Source organism: Hevea brasiliensis, chromosome 15 (genome assembly GCF_030052815.1).
Source record: "Hevea brasiliensis isolate MT/VB/25A 57/8 chromosome 15, ASM3005281v1, whole genome shotgun sequence".
Taxonomy (NCBI): Eukaryota; Viridiplantae; Streptophyta; class Magnoliopsida; order Malpighiales; family Euphorbiaceae; genus Hevea; species Hevea brasiliensis.
The window spans coordinates 54,238,457-54,255,506 of NC_079507.1; the positions used below are offsets into that span (position 1 = coordinate 54,238,457).

At 37.1% G+C, this 17,050-nt stretch overlaps 1 protein-coding gene and 1 long non-coding RNA gene across 3 annotated transcripts; one reads left to right on the top strand and one right to left on the bottom strand.

The window, feature by feature from the left end:
• Positions 1 to 2,323: 2,323 nt before the first annotated feature.
• LOC110656609 (putative E3 ubiquitin-protein ligase RING1a) lies at positions 2,324 to 5,472 on the bottom strand. Of its 2 annotated transcripts, XM_058136763.1 has the most exons (7): positions 5,138 to 5,472; positions 4,921 to 5,006; positions 4,655 to 4,812; positions 4,493 to 4,542; positions 4,241 to 4,315; positions 3,510 to 4,139; positions 3,187 to 3,416 (listed from the first exon to the last, which is right to left on the bottom strand). In XM_058136763.1, the coding sequence occupies exons 1-6, from the start codon at positions 5,380 to 5,382 to the stop codon at positions 3,536 to 3,538; spliced, it is 1,218 nt and encodes a 405-aa protein (XP_057992746.1). In that variant the 5' UTR covers positions 5,383 to 5,472; the 3' UTR covers positions 3,187 to 3,416; positions 3,510 to 3,535. The 2 variants fall into 2 exon arrangements, with proteins under 2 accessions (XP_021669170.2, XP_057992746.1); XM_021813478.2 differs by having other exon boundaries at positions 2,324 to 4,139.
• Positions 5,473 to 14,169: 8,697 nt separating this feature from the next.
• LOC131173936 (uncharacterized) lies at positions 14,170 to 16,387 on the top strand. The gene is made up of 3 exons (XR_009144260.1): positions 14,170 to 14,840; positions 15,288 to 15,345; positions 15,920 to 16,387. It is a non-coding gene; the product is annotated as an uncharacterized LOC131173936 (long non-coding RNA).
• Positions 16,388 to 17,050: the final 663 nt, after the last annotated feature.

Genomic DNA, 17,050 nt, shown 5'->3' on the forward strand with positions numbered 1-17,050 from the left:
CAATGAGATTGTATGGCGAAGAGAAGGTGCTGGAGCAGGCGCAGGCGAGGGGCAAGGGGAAGGTAGTTGGTGCAGGTGACATCTTTGGTGGTGTTACTTGCAATGCAAGCATTGAGTAAATTATGCAAATCAATGCCAGCTGAAACAATAGGTTTCTGCTTGCCATATCCGATCGCTTTAAGAGTACTAGTGAATGCACTCCCCAGAACTGGTAAATTTATAGATGATGAGTGGAAGAGAGGTTAACCTGGGTAGTTAACTCTTGTGACAGAAAATTTCATCAACCAACTAGATTGCTTAGGCTCAGAAGCTGTTTATTCATTTTAAAACACAAAGATTTCAGATATGCACAATATTTGATTAAGAAGATTAGTTATTGGAAAGAACAAAAGAAGATTTCAACATTTTCAAGGCAAACCAATGAGGAAGTAAATGATGTTGCAACTTTCAGCAGAAAAAAATTTGCCACTTCTGGTTAGGTAAAGCTGAGAGGAGAATTGTCTTTTCTGTCATCATTAGGTACGAGGCCATGCCTATGAAGTTCACCTGTCACCATCTTGCACAGCCACAGGTGGTATAATGACTTTGGGCGAAATATTTGCAACAATTAAATGGCCAAAATTGATGGGATCAAAATATTACAATACCCTAAAGCGGGTTTAATTGTTTCAACTTATGTTTTCAATCAAATTGGAATATAATTGAACAAGCAATCCTTGGGAAATCTCCTGCTTTCAAAGTCCATACTCCATACTGACTCCTCTGCATGTGACTGCTGCTATTGCATATTGCACAAGATTATTAGTCTTGATTAGATGCCACCCACATTTAACAAAATCTTTATGTGCTTTAGAGACTGATGCAAACTTCAAAGGTTCTTTAAGCCTCTCAGCAATCCTTTCCTCTTCCTCTGAGCCTTGGCCACCACATGATATCTTCTGCATATCAACAGAAAAGTATTGCATTTGATTGAGGAATATAACGCTAATGTATTTTTTAAATTCCTCCTCTGCTTACTCCAATCCTTTCGAAGTTAACGTCTTTCAGTTCTATGCTTCTCCTCCTCCGCTCTTCTAAAAACATCTTGCCTCTGTCACCGACCAGCAGTGGCCAAGCGTTAAGGTGCTGGTGGCCGTTGGAGACGTTAAAGTTGATGATGGAGACATCAGGACAGGCAGAGATTTTCATCAGCTGGAATCAGAAGAAGATAAGTAGCAAAAATGAAAGGAAAGGTCTCGATCGATGGTGATTTGGCAGGGAAGATGATTTGGAAATCGACCAGCAGGCGTACGGTGGATATCATCAGCTGTAAACGGCTCCGATAATAAAAGTTACCGGTGAAAGGAAAGAATTTGGCTTGTGGAAAAGTTTCCCTGGCTACAAGAAAAATTTTAGATAGCCAGCCGGCAGAAAAGTTTCCCTCGTCTTCTGCAGCAACAATATGCGGTTTAGCTTTCTGAGTTCTAACCTTCCCATTGTCCCAATTATATGTTTAAGTGCAACAGAGAATAAACAATCTCATCTTTCTTGATATGCGTTTATTTCACTCTCACGTTCCAGGTTTTATGACAATCCAAAACAGTCAATGTCTGGTTAAAGCGGAGATTAATGAAATTCCTGATGTTTAAAGGCTCTCAGGAGAAAGGATCATACGTAATCATTCTGCTATGAATTATGATTTATGGAAAATTTTATTTTTATATTACATGAACCTGATAGATCTGCCTGTAATCACGCATACCTTCATCAGACCAGCATCAGCAGCAGATTTGGAAGAACATATATGATCATATGCATATTTGCTTTCACTGCATAGAGATTTTCTTTTTACTGGCCAAGGCTTGGAATGAAGAGGAGAGATTGAAACAATAAATGCTGCATAAAAGAAGAAATGATAGGATTAATTTGTATCTTCAATTTGTCAAACTAAATTTGGTGATATTGGCCCCAATTTGCTTGGAGCCTTCTGTGAAGACGGTGGCTACCTTCTTGCGATTTCAGTCAACATTACCCTTGATGGAAAGAACGAGTTTGTGCTTTGGCCCTGGACCTCCAGGTTATTTAACCATCTGTTATCTGGTGCTTTTGTGCTAGTGCATATCCTTTAGACTGTATCATGCATCTCACCAAAGCACTGTAAAAAGGCTGAGGAACCAGCAATGCAGGATTATGTTTGTCTTGTGAGTACTCATTATTTTCCCCTACTATGAATAGCACTGCTGAAGTCCATGTTTCTTGTCAATTTCTTGACTGCTTTGCACACCAATATAATTTCTTATTTATTATTGTCATTGATTCTTATTTATTATTGTCATTGAATATGTTTTCTAGCAAACAAATAACATATATTACAATAATTCTAAGACAATCACAAAATAGAGAAAAACCGACACCGTACCAACAGAGGAATTCAGCCTCAACCACCAGCCCATGGAGCTGTTTGATTAAATCTCATTCCTTTATTTTACGTATACACAAAACATCAGAACATACAGGTAATCATATTTCCTCCATGACTAGTAAAAGATTGAGAGATAAAATGGCAACAAGAAGGATAAGGAAGCAAATAATGTTGTAGCAAACATATGAGGAGAGCAGTCACCACCAGCAGCAATAGTACCTCTGGTATGAGACGGGGCTGGCGCCAGAGAGTGAACGTGGTGAGGAGATGGAGCTGGGTCAGGCACTGCCCCTTCACATATAGCTGGCAGTGCCATTGTATAAATCATGAAAATTGAGGCCAGGTGAATGAATAGTCTTCTGCTTGTCATATCTAATAACTTGTAACTTGTAAGAGTACTTAACAGACTAAATTTATTAAGGCTCCTCCTAAAAACTGAAGGTAGCTTTGTAGCAGATGAGACTGAGATGTTATGATTGTAGTAATGGTTATATCTAGGGTAGTTTTACTGTGAAATTTCTTTATGGAGTCTCTGCATAATCCTCTCTGCAGTTGGATTCACTAGTTGTTTATTTTCAGGTAAGTTAAAGACTAAAATTTTTTAGTCTGATGGACAATAATTGATTAAGCTCTGAGGAGCCAAGGTGCTGTTAGGCATTGATGTAAAAACCTAAGATCAAGATCTAGTAATAGAAGCAGCAATAAAACCAAACATCAAAACAACTGCCCCCTGATAGAGAGAGAAACGGTCCTTAAAAAAAAAATTTGCTTGCACATGGTTAGATATTTCTGATATAAGAATTGACCTTTCTCAATCATAAACTAATCAAATGCTAACTTTTGAAAACTTAATCCCAGCTCCAGTCTTTTGGTTGCACCTTGCAGACAACTCATGCTGGGTGTTACCAACTTAATGAAGCGTGAATTTCATCAAGTCCTGCTTGGTGGTGTCCTCTCAACGGACAATGGTGAATCTGATTCCAAAGATTGGTACAAGAATACGACAATGGTGAACCTGATTCCAAAGATTGGTGCAAGAATACATCAAATAGAAACTACTAGTAGAAAGTAGAAACCAACATTTGGATTGTGGGAAAGCTATGTTCACCCAGGTTTAACTAACAATATAACTGACTATGTAGGCCGGCTTCTCATACGAATGTTGATAGCTCTTGATGCCATAGCTCTCAAGTTTGCTCTAGCCAAGGAAAGAGAGCTTGCTGATTGCGCATGGGTTCCTCCAAAGGCCTCCATGAACTCCTCCCTCTGCAGCCTTAGAGCTAGTGCAGCATCCTCATCTTGGCTAGGTGTCCCTCTTCTTCTTCTTCCACTTGCATCTCTTCTCAATAGCCGCCCAAGATCTTCTCTTGGCAAGCTTTGTGCCGATTCAGCATCCTCATCTTGGCTCAGTATCCCCCCTCTTCTGTTCCTTCCACTTGTATCTCTGCTCAATAATCGTGTAAGATCTTCTCTTTGCAATCTTTGAGCCAACGCAGAATCTTCATCTTGGTTCAGTTCGTCTCTTCTCCTTGCAGTTACATCTCTTCTGGAAACTGACGTCCTGGAAGGCCGAATGCTTGAGCTCCTTACATCAGTGTTGATTCTTGTTTCCAGGGTTTGGCGTTCTGCTTCTCTACTATTCAAGGCCCCAGCTGCCTTCCTTGCTTCAATTTCTTGTGGAAAAAGAAGTTGTATTGTGTTCCAAAGAACTGTGTTCACAGTGCAAGATCTTCCATTGCTAAAATTTCACAACACAGAAGATAATATGATAATTATGTGAACTCCATAATTAAAAATCTTAGGTACTAAAAAATTAGCTTAATTCAGCACGATGCACACCTTATTAGCTGTCTGCACTTTGGACATTTCTTCCCACATTTATCAGCAGCAGACCGTAAGCATTTCTTACAGAAACTACAAACAAAGAGAAGCTCTCAGGATTAAGTTGATCAACAAAGAAGTCCAAAGAACGGAAATTGGCCATGCTTAAATAATTATAATTATAGTTGATTAGGTCTCCTTAATAATGAAATCACATAGCTAAATGAAAATTTCCATAGCCAAACCAGAAGGGTTGAACTTTTGGTTTACCTGTGTCCACAAGAAGTGGTACTTGGTTCAAAGCAAATCTCCAAACAAATCTGCCAAGCATCAAGATTAACTAAACTCCATTAAAAACAATGAAAACCCAGATTGCCTAAATCAATTAAAATGAAAACTATTAAACAGTACAAGAGATCGAAAGACTCTTACTGCACAAGAAAGCTCTTCTCTGAGCTTATCCATGCAGGGAAAGACAGAATTCGAGCAAGAAACACCAGAATTCTCTTTCTTCAATTCATCTCCTTCTGTTTTACGCTCTTCCTTCGCTTCAATTTTTGGTTCCGCTTCTGTCTTCTCTTTCTGATTCTCTGCCCGCCATTATTATAAAAAACAAATCAATTTTCTTCAATTTTCAAGCCTCTAAGAAAAAAACTTAAACAGTCCATTTCTCAATTGGCAAGGATAGAATTAAACACCTTGTTTTTCAGGTTCTTCTTCTTCCTCAAGGCCAATAACGGGGACAGAAACCGAAATGGGACTCTTTCTCTGAGCCCTGCGTTTTCTGATATACACAGAAAATTAACAGCTAATTAACCCTTCAATTTTCAAGAAAACAATCCAGTTATCTTTTCCAACAATTTGATATTAACAAAACACAGCATAGTTTTTGAAGAACGACGGTGGATAATATACCTTCTTGAACTGGCAGAAGGTGGAGTCTTGAACTGCAAATCAGAGCGTTTCTTGTACTTAAACTGTCGATCAGGAGTGTCTTCCACAATAAGGCTGGCAATAAGGATGGACTCTTCGTCCCAACCAGCCATGGCAGCCAAAGATTTAAATCTAGGACTGAACAAACCCTCAACGTTTTGGGCACTTTCAACAGGGTCTGGGTGCCTTTGTTCCGGTGGACTCTGTTTCGGTTCATCGCTCACCATTTTTGTTTCGGAGGGACTCTTTCTGGATTACTGTTTGGAAAGAGGAAAAAGGGAAGGGAAACTCTCGGATCGAGTAAGAAAGCTTGAAGATACGTGGTGGCTGGGAGGATAATGGGTTTGCAACGGTCGGATTCTTTTTTAAATTGATTTTTTTTATTTTTTTTATTTTTGGTAATAAGTGTTTAATATTCTGCCTATCTAACGGCTATATTTCCTGTGCTTGAGAAGTGTATTGGCTAAAATCATGGTTTGTTTTAAACAAAGGATTTGATTTTTATTGAACAATACATATTGCAAGAAAATTTAATCCAAAAAATAATTTATTATAATATTTAAATTCAAAAAAAAGTGCAATTATCCTTTATACTTGTCATACATGTACAATTCATTCTAAAATAAATTGTAATTTATGATTAATTAATCTCAAATTTGGTTTATTCACCTATCAAAAAATTTTTGATTTATTAAAAAATATAACAAAATTTTTATAATAATAAAAAATTTCTTTTATTACAAAAAAAATCATATTTATCCTTAATTGAATAATATTTTATATTCATCTCTAAAATTATGACATTTTAAATTTGAATTTTAATTATGTAAAATAAAATTAAAAAAATCTAAGAGTTCATATTGTAAATTAATAATTTCATATTATATATATATATAAAAATATTATGGTTTTAACTAATTAGAATTAATGACCATAAATTACAAGTTGCATTAATGGTTAAATGGAATCCAACTTTTGGCACCTTTACTTGAGCTATTCGAGTGGCTGTTTAGAAAAACATAATATTTTTTAATTTATTTTTTAATAATATTTAAAATGAATTAAAAAAAAAGGAATAGTTTCTTTTTTCAATTTTATGCCAAACATTCACTACCAAACAGTCACTTGTTGGTATTGGTATTGGGCTTCTTGAAGATAAATTTTAATAGTCACTTCAGAACTTCAGAACTTTAGGGGTTGTAATAGAATTATTTTTAAATTTAAAAATACAATATAAAACTTATTGAATTTTAAAATTTTACACAGTAAAATCTTTTTGACTCTCAATAACCAATTTATAAATAACACGCTAACGTGAACAACTCAAAAAAATGATAATATGAATGATTGTTGTTGTTTTTAAAAAATAAAGAAAATCATTTAATATTTTATATATTTAATATTTTATTATTTTATACGGTTAAAATTCTTTTATGATTAATTTATAAAAAAAATTATAGTTAATTTTATTACTATCACATAAAAGAGAAAAATTATTCACATCACTGCTATCTTATATTGCATAAATTGGTTATTGAGGATTAGAAGATTTTACTGTATAAAATTTTAAAATTTAGAAATTTTTATGCTACATTTTTAAGTTCAATTACAAATCTATTACGATCCTTAAAGTTCAGAGATGACTCTTTAAATTTATCCCCCTCCTTAACAAAAAATTTAATTAAATTAAATTAACTTAAATTTCTTCTTTTCAATTTAGATAAATCAAATCATGATTCTATTACAACTCTTAAAGTCAGTGACGGAGGCAGGAATTACTTTGAGAGAGTTCAATTAAAATATGTAATTTATAAAAATAACATACATGAAATAGACATAAGTTGATAAGAAAATTTCTAATAAGAAGTTAATAAGATATTATAAGTAAATTACAATGGTTATCATTTATTTTTGATTAATTGAAATCTAATTAATCATAATAACTTCTTTCTCAATACTTACAAATATATATATTTTTCAATGTAATTCATCAAACAATCATATAATAATTTATCTCCTATTCTATTGTGAAGTGAATTTTCGTTTAACTAATAAGATTAATGAATAATTTTACTTTGACAATTCAATTTTATAATTAACAACGTAAAAATATAATTTAACATCAATTTTATTTTGTATATTAAAATATAAATCTAAGGAATATATGGTTAATCTTCTATTGCATGCTTTGGTGCATAAGTATAGACTTTTTTTTTCTTAAAAAAAGAGATTTTGTTTTCTTAATTATACTTTTGTTTGATTATAATTATGACTTATGTTATACTTTTTCTCTTGATTAAAAAAAAATATAATTAAGTGTAACACCCCTGATTTTTTATATATTATTATTGGGCTTCGTGTAGGTATCCTCAATTCGCGGAAATTCGACAGTTGTCCGGATCTGTGAATTTCCGGCCAGACAGACCAGCTACCGGAAAAGTCTCCGAATTGGATCGAGGTTTTGGCTACCCCACCATTGTCAGGCATCCCGAGCGTGTTCCCGAAGTCGGAATCGGCAAAGGTAAACCCGAACCTTGCTTTTTCGTAATTTTTTAGTGCTTAAATAGGATTAAAAATCCATAAAATATTCGTGGTAGCTTAGAAAATTACGATTCTTTTTGCAATAGCTTAGTAATATTTCTAAGGACCGCGGGGCAGAGTTTTATAATTTTTAGAGCTTATTTGAGCAATTTTTGCAAAAATGATCAATTATAAGGACTAAATTGAAATTTTACATATTGTGATGAATGATTGATTTGATGGGCGGGAGGGCTGTGTGATGTGATTGAGTTGTGGATATATGGATTGTGGATATAGAAGTGTGTTTTGAGCCCTTTTGCAGGTTGGGTAGGTCCTAGGTATAAGGGAGACTCCGCCGGATTTTCGGCACGACTTAGGACGCATTGGGTCTTTTCTTGATTTGTATTGAGTCATTTGTATTAAATAATTGTAATATAATTGTCAGGTGAGCCGGGACAGCCTTCTTCCTCCGCCCAGCCACCACAGTGATTGCCGTCAAGTTTGTGAGTAAAATATTAATTTTAATTGTAATTTCGATATTATTATATGTTCAGCATGCCCATGCATCACTTATATGCATATATTTATGTAGTTAAACTCTAGGCACGATTTATGATGCATTGATAATCATAAAGTGCCATGATGTTGTTGTGGTAATTTGGAGCAGCGGTGTGCGTGCGTTGGCGTGCGTGTGATGTGGTGTGGACTATGGATAGGGCGGGTAGTCACGGCTTGAGTTCTTCAGGACCCGATCCTTCGAGGGTAGTCACGGCTTGAGTTCTTCATTGGGACCCTCGATTTGGTTATTAAGTGGAAGTCCGAAATGAGTTCTTCTTGGCACGTGTTGGATTTAAGAGAGTCGTATAGGATCGGCTCCCATATGTTATGATTGATGCTACGAGTGCGTGAGTGCTCCAAATTACCTTTTGATGTTATGATGTGAAAATGATGTTGATGTTGCATTTCACTCTACAGGTGCATTAGTTCTAGATAGTTATAGAGATTATGGTTAAAATTGATATTTTACTCTCGAGTCGACGCTCACTCCTGTTCAAAAATTTTTACAGCCACGGAGGATATTTTATTCAGGTTAACTCGCTTTTCTACTTCGCAGTTGTTTATCAATATTTGTGTAATTTTATTTACTCCTAGAATTTCGCATGTGTTAGAAGTATTTATTGATTATGGTCTATCATAAAATTATCAAGTTGCAACTGTAAACGTATAATCAAATCAAAGTTTGATGGATTGGATGACGGAGCTGAGCTCCCATTTATTATTATGAGGATATTAGTATGTGGAGGGTGAGCCGAGCTCCCAATTGAGTATTTATTGTGTTTACAGTCGGGTGAGTCGAAACTCCCGTTGGAAAGTCCATTTTATGGCGGACTCTGTCCGCTTGTTTTCTTGATCTGGGCCCAAATGGGCCTTAGAGTTGGGTTAATGAACAATTAGGCTTACTACGGGCCTCGGGGGCTTTAGGCTGGCCCAGGTCCTAGTGCCGGTCCGGCCCATAGGTTGGGTCGTGACAAATGTGGTATCAGAGCTTAGGCTCCAGATTCATAGGGAAAAATTATCTAAGTGTTGGGAAGAGTCTACTAGGAGTCACATGCGGAGTATAGGATTCTGTTTTGTCTTTTCTGTAATTCTTTGTTTCTAGATTCTACGTTATACCTCGGGAAATATAAGATTACCTCAGTTAGTGTCTTGATTTTCGTGGAGTACACAGAAATGTGAAATAGAGTTAGTAGACATGTGAGATCTATCATGAGGATACGTACTCCAAGAAATGTTATATTTTTGTCAGTATGGGTTTAAATGGTGTGCCCATTTCCTGTAAGACACGAGTACATAAAAGTGAGTCTTAAAAAATGCAGTTGCCCTAGATAAGGATGAGGATACCACTACTGGCAGTCATCAGTAGATGACCCAGTCAGAATAAGTTTGTGATAATAGAAGATTCAGGAGAGATAAGAAATTAGGAGACCTAGTCTGTCAGGACGTATCGTAGTAACTATACAATGTTCTCGATGTCTGCTCTGTAAGCTGCAGATTCTGATCGACATGAGATTATTGTGTAGAGCTGCGTGCATCCCCGTGGTGCTCCATAATGAGGGTGTTTGAGATGGCTTCTGTTTTGGTACAGTTATGCCAGAACAGAGTTCTATATTTGCAGAGGAGTTGGGAACTCCTGGCTAAGAGTCTAGAGTTAGAATATTGAAAGGTCACAGTTGGGTGATAACTAGAGTCAGTGACTCAGTTACCCCAGCATGAGCTAGAGTTACATCAAGAGTTGCCATCAGACCAGAGGTTTCGGACTAGTTGCAAAGTAAAGGTGACACTTATAGAGTGAGAATAGTATACCTTGTGTGTATCAGTATGGAATAAAGTACAACTCTACTACCTAGAGAAGGTCGAAACTATGAATTGATGATTTATAGAGCTATGATATGATAAAAGAGTCATTAACTTGACATGGTTCTGGCAAGGTGGTAGATGTAGTACCTTTGTTGCAGCAAGTTAGGATATAGTCCTATCTTTTCAGAATGGATCGAAAGTTATTACTAATAATGGTGACTAACCAAATAGTGCCCCAGATGGGACTGTAGAGTGTGGTAGAGAGTAGTTGGCTGGGGTATCCTGCAGATGATACAAGTTCCATTATAGGAATCATATATAATCAGATCATGATGGATGTAAATCCTTTGAATTGGATGACGGGTTTGGGTACCCGAAATCTTAAGTTTTGGCTAGTTGAGTAAACATGGAAATTAATAATAATAATAATAATAATAATAATAATAATAATAATAATAATAATAATAATAATAATAACAAATAAATAAAATTACTGCAGAATCAGTTCTCGAGGTAGTAAGGGTATTATGTAAGCTAAGAATATAAATCATACAATAAAAGTATGACTGTAATTTCCTGAGTTCCTTTCTAACTTCATATCGTTCAAAACAATAGTATAATCTAATTATAATAGTGTTAAGAGTAATAAAGTAGCAAAGATAAATTATAGAAGGCCAATGGATAGAAAAAGTGCAGAATGAAAGTTTGGACAATTGATTGCAGATGCAATATAATCTAAATGCTAGTGGAAGTACTAGCTAGAGTGGTCAAATGACCAAATCTGAGTAGCATAGACATGTGATAACGTGGTAGAGACTCTGAAAGATATAGTTTGCAGGTACAGCTGTCATGTTAGGAAGAAGAATGGAACCAGGGATAGAATAGTTAAGTTCTATTTTGGGTAAGACAAAGGAAATAAATGAAAGGACAACCTAAAGAGCGCATAATAAAAGGAACAAAGTTAAGATATAGGATAGGCTAAGTGTTATTCTTGGCAAGGAGAATGACAAGGATGGAAAACCCAAAATGGGACCACATTAGTGAGAAAAGTGATGGAGGTATGGAATACAATAATAATGAGTAAATGTTAGAAGGTGTGCGATGGTATTGCGGACTACCTAAATAGGTAGAGAAAGAGAAGTTAGTAAGCAGTAAGTTGAATAAAAGTCAGTCTAAGGGATCAAGTAGGGATGATGAGAGGAAACGAATGATAGATAATGCCCCAGAGGTTTTAGGTTAGACTTTTGAGATAGGGAGAAGGTAGTTAGAGGTTCGTTATGAATGTCAGCAAACATTTTTAGTGTGATCAATGTAATCACTTTGTAGTGAAGCAATAACGACAGGACAATAGTAGGGGTAGAACGAAAAGTGACAAGTCTGGATGGTTATAAATCACTAGAAAGTTCAAGGATCAAATTAATGACCCTAGATAAGGGTGGAATTAGTGTTGGAAGAATTTATTAGTGAGAGAAATCTTTCAGGAATCAACAAAAGTTAAGGGCACAATAAAAACGATGATAGATATGAATCATAGGTCGAGTATAAGTAAAGTTAATAAATTATAAAATATTATGTCAAGAAGGAAAATGGTACGGTAAAGGGTTCATGCAGATGATACCTTATAGGTAGAGCATAATTGTGCTAGGAGATGATGAAATTTGGAGAGAAAGACCAAGAAACTTAGGTGAAACGTTATAATATGACAATCGAGTGTAGTTGAATATAAGAGGATATTTTCTTTCTTTTCAAGTTTAGCTTGTGCTTTTGGTTCTAGAAGGTTATATAAGGAACAGAAACTGAGTCAAGGAGACCTAGTTATTGAGAGTTTAGTAGGCACAAATTCATACATAATTTCCTGATATGAGAATGACAGTAAGTGCATACCTAGTATTAAGTATGAAAGGACGAACAGAGTAATGACAGGAGTTAAATTGAGTTAGCTACTAAGGCTTGCAACTGTTTTAAACTATGAGCTGGAGGAAGTACTATTTATGGTTGAGATTCAATAGCTGAAATTGTTGCTGATGGGTAATTTGAGGTTGAAGTTTAGAAAGCTATGGGCAGTATATATGATTATATTAAGGAGAATGAACACGTGAAGTATCTTGTTTGGAATTAAGGCATGACACATATTTCCTAAAGCCGTGTTAGTTCAGATGGAACTTATAGTTTATGGGGCTCATATTCATCCAGGATAAGCAATTTCCTACTAAGGCTGATAGGGAATGATAATGTTCTGATAGTTAAGTTGGAAAAAAGGGGATACAAGAAAAAAAAAAAAATTTCTATGAGTAATTATAAGTGTTACATAAGGTGAAGAATGTGCTGGTAGGAGTAAATCATAGGGTTAGAATTCTTGAAGTAATGAAACTAGTATTCAAGATAAGACTAAGAAATAAAAAGAAAGTTAAAGTTGATGATGGGATAGACATCTTTGAAGGAAAAGGTGTAAGGATGAGATAAGACTAAAATTAAGGAATAAGTACAGCAGGTTGAAATGATACCAACAATACCAAAAATAGGAAAAGGGAAGTGGATAAGATGCAAAGGACAGGAAGAGAGCTCGATAGAGTCAGTTATAATGATGAGGATAAGGAGTGTCTAACCATCGCCCTGTGTTAACACTACCTATGAGCGGTGAAGGATACACCGTGTCTTGTGACGCTTCGAGTTGGCCTAGGGTGTGTTTTGATGCGGAATGGAAAAGTAGTGGCTTATGCTTCAAGGCACCAAGAGGCATGAGCGTAACTATCCCACCCATGATTTGGAAATGGCGGTGTAGTCATTGCACTAAAAACTGGAGACACTACTGTATGGTGAAGTGTGCGAGATATACACCGACCATAAGAGTTTGAAGTACATCTTCCAACAGAGGGATTTAAACTTGAGACAGAGGAGATGGATGGAGCTTCGAAGACTATGATTGCCCCATCCAAGCACCACCCTGGGAAGGCCAATGTAGTAGCAGATGCTTTAAGCAGAAAATCTTCTGGCAGATTGGCGCACATTTCAGCAGATAAGAGACTGTTGATTCAGGAAGTACATGAGTTGATGGATCAAGGTTTAATCCTAGATCTTTCAGATGGAGGGGTATTGTTGGCTCACTTTTCAGTGAGGCCAGACTTGAGGGACAGAGTTAGAGTTTCCCAGCACAGAGACCAACAATTGATGAAGATTATAGAAAGAGTACAGCAAGGTGAAGGTGGTGAGTTTGGATTTGCCAATGATGGCACCCTAGTGCAAGGTTCTAGGATATGTGTGTCCGATGTGGACAACCTCAGGAATGAAATCATGCGAGAGGCACACTACACATCGGATGTGTCCACCTGTGTTCCACCAAGATGTACCATGATGTGAAAGATAGCTATTGGTGGAATGGCATGAAGAGAGACATAGCAGACTTTGTGTCCAAGTGCTTGACTTGTCAGAAGGTGAAGTTCGAACACTAGAGACCGTCGGGAAGCTTCAAGAGCTGCCTATCCCTGTATGGAAGTGGGAAATGATTACTATGGATTTTGTGTCTTGGTTGGCTCGTACCACGTGAGGATATGATTCGATATGGGTAATTGTAGACAGCTTGACCAAATCACTCACTTCTTACCGTAAAGACTACATACTGCGGGCACAAGATGCCCGGCTCTACATTCGAGAAATAGTCGATTGCATGGAGTTCCGGCCCATAATATCCGACGAGGGCCCCAGTTCACTTCTCGGTTTTGGAGAAAGTTGCAGGAGGCACTTTGCACACAATTGAACTTCAGTAACGCTTTCCACCCTCAGACAGACGGACAGTCCGAAAAGACAATCCAAACACTGGAAGACATGCTTCGCATGAGTGTTTTGGATTTTGGAGGTCAATGGGATGATCAGCTAGCTTTGGTGGAGTTTGCCTACAACAACAGTTATCACTCCAACATAGGAATGGCACCCTATGAGGCACTATATGGAAGAAAGTGTAGGTCTCCTCTGTGTTGGACAGAAATGGGGGAAGCGAAGGTGCATGATGTAAACCTAGTGCAGTACACTTCAGAGATAGTTCCTTTAATCAGTGGAACGATCAAAACGACTTTCGAGGCGTAAGAGTTATGCAGACCCAGACGGAGGGATGTGGAGTTTGCGATGGCGACTATGTATTCCTAAAGGTTTCTCCAATGAAGGGAGTCATGAGATTTGGAAAGAAGGGCAAGTTGGCACCTCGGTATATTGGACCTTTTGAGGTTACTGATAGAGTTGGAGCAGTTGCCTACCGGTTGGAGCTACCACCCAACCTCTCTCACGTTCATCCCGTGTTTCACATCTCCATGCTCAGGAAATACATTCCCGATCCTTCTCATGTACTGCAGCCGGATGTGATAGAGCTAAAAGAGAACTTGACATTTGAGGAGCAGCCTGTAGCCATAGTGGACTACCAAGTGAGACAGCTGAGATCAAAACAGATCCCTATGGTTAAGGTTTTGTGGAGGAGTCAGTCAGTGGAAGAGTGCACCTGGAAGTCAGAACGGGACATGCGTAGCAAGTACCCTTATCTGTTCAATGTATAATCATGTGCTTTATTCTGCCTTGTATAAAATTCGAGGACGAATTTTCTGTAAGGGGGGAAGAATGTAACACCCCTGATTTTTTATATATTATTATTGGGCTTCGTGTAGGTATCCTCAATTCGCGGAAATTCGACAGTTGTCCGGATCTGTGAATTTCCGGCCAGACAGACCAGCTACCGGAAAAGTCTCCGAATTGGATCGAGGTTTTGGCTACCCCACCATTGTCAGGCATCCCGAGCGCGTCCCCGAAGTCGGAATCGGCAAAGGTAAACCCGAACCTTGCTTTTTCGTAATTTTTTAGTGCTTAAATAGGATTAAAAATCCATAAAATATTCGTGGTAGCTTAGAAAATTACGATTCTTTTTGCAATAGCTTATTAATATTTCTAAGGACCGCGGGGCAGAGTTTTATAATTTTTAGAGCTTATTTGAGCAGTTTTTGCAAAAATGATCAATTATAATGACTAAATTGAAATTTTATATATTGTGATGAATGATTGATTTGATGGGCCCAGGAGGGGCTGTGTGATGTGATTGAGTTGTGGATATATGGATTGTGGATATAGAAGTGTGTTTTGAGCCCTTTTGCAGGTTGGGTAGGTCCTAGGTATAAGGGAGACTCCGCCGGATTTTCTGCACGACTTAGGACGCATTGGGTCTTTTCTTGATTTGTATTGAGTCATTTGTATTAAATAATTGTAATATAATTGTCAGGTGAGCCGGGACAGCCTTCTTCCTCCTCCCAGCCGCCACAGTGATTGCCGTCAAGTTTGTGAGTAAAATATTAATTTTAATTGTAATTTCGATATTATTATATGTTCAGCATGCCCATGCATCACTTATATGCATATATTTATGTAGTTAAACTCTAGGCACGATTTATGATGCATTGATAACTGTTAAAGTGCCATGATGTTGTTGTGGTAATTTGGAGCAGTGTGCGTGCGTTGGCGTGCGTGTGATGTGGTGTGGACTATGGATAGGACGGGTAGTCACGGCTTGAGTTCTTCGCTGGGACCCGATCCTTCGAGGGATAGTCACGGCTTGAGTTCTTCGCTGGGACCCTCGATTTGGTTATTAAGTGGAAGTCCGAGCTGAGTTCTTCGCTGGCACCAGGTTGGATTTAAGAGAGTCAGATAGGGATCAGCTCCCATATGTTATGATTGATGCTACAGGGTGCGTGAGTGCTCCAAATTACCTTTTTGATGTTATGATGTGAAAATGATGTTGATGTTGCATTTCACTCTACAGGGTGCATTAGTTCTAGATAGTTATAGAGATTATGGTTAAAATTGATATTTTACTCTCTGAGTCGAACGCTCACTCCTGTTCAAAAATTTTTACAGTCCACAGGAGGATATTTTATTCTGGGTTAACCTGCTTTTCTACTTCGCAGGTTGTTTATCAATATTTGTGTAATTTTATTTACTCCTAGAATTTCCGCATGTGTTAGAAGTATTTATTGATTATGGTCTGTAATATTATTATCATGTTGGACCTGTAAACGTATAATGATATGCATGTTTGATGGATTGGATGAGGGAGCTGAGCTCCCATTTATTATTATGAGGATATGAGTATGTGGAGGGTGAGCTGAGCTCCCCAATTGAGTATTTATTGTGTTTACAGGTCGGGTGAGTCGAAAACTCCCCGTTGGAAAGTCCATTTTATGGCCGGACTCTGTCCGTTTGTTTTCTTGATACTGGGCCCAAATGGGCCTTAGAGTTGGGTTAATGAACAGTTAGGCTTACTACGGGCCTCGGGGGCTTTAGGCTGGCCCAGGTCCTAGTGCCGGTCCGGCCCATAGGTTGGGTCGTGACATTAAGGATGCAGTTGTAACGATAAGCAGTCAAGAACCTTATCCTCCTAAAAGGATAAGAACTTTTATTTTCTCCTTATAGATGATTGGAGATAAAATAAATAAAAAATAAAATAACCTATGATTATCTGTAGGCTAGAAAATGAGTTGTTTAGTCTACTAAACATACATTAGTAGTGTAAAATAATAAATATTAACTTATCAAAGTCTAGGACCAAAAAAAAAAATGATACTTCCATCTTAATTTAGTAAAATTATTAATATACCCCTCAAATATCCAGAAATTCCAGGGGGTCCCAATGCCCCCCCTTGGCCCTAATGTAGCTCCGCCTATGCCTAAAGTTCAGAGATAACTCTTCAAATTTATCCTCTTTCTTAGTCAAAATTTTAATTAAATTGAATTAACTTAAATTTCTTCTTTTCAATTTAGACAAATCAAATGAGTTTTTTTCCCCTCTCAATTATAACTCCATAGAGTTCCAAGTGTGAATTATTCTAACAATTGGGCACCTTATAGCAAGTGAGACAAAAACATCAAACTTACACATATAGACAAAAGCATCAAAGGCTATTATCATTTCTCTATATATATCTACAAAAAGAATTGACCTACTCATTACTCTCTACATAACTTCATTCAAAAAACCCAGCAATCATC

Coding starts and splice junctions, on each gene's coding strand:
- LOC110656609 (XM_021813478.2), bottom strand. CDS start 5,382: ATGGTGAGCGATGAACCGAAACAGAGTCCACCGGAACAAAGGCACCCA. Junction 4,543..4,654: donor GAGAAGAGCTTTCTTGTGCA/GTAAGAGTCTTT, acceptor GATGCTTGGCAG/ATTTGTTTGGAGATTTGCTT. Junction 4,316..4,492: donor ACCACTTCTTGTGGACACAG/GTAAACCAAAAG, acceptor CTTTGTTTGTAG/TTTCTGTAAGAAATGCTTAC.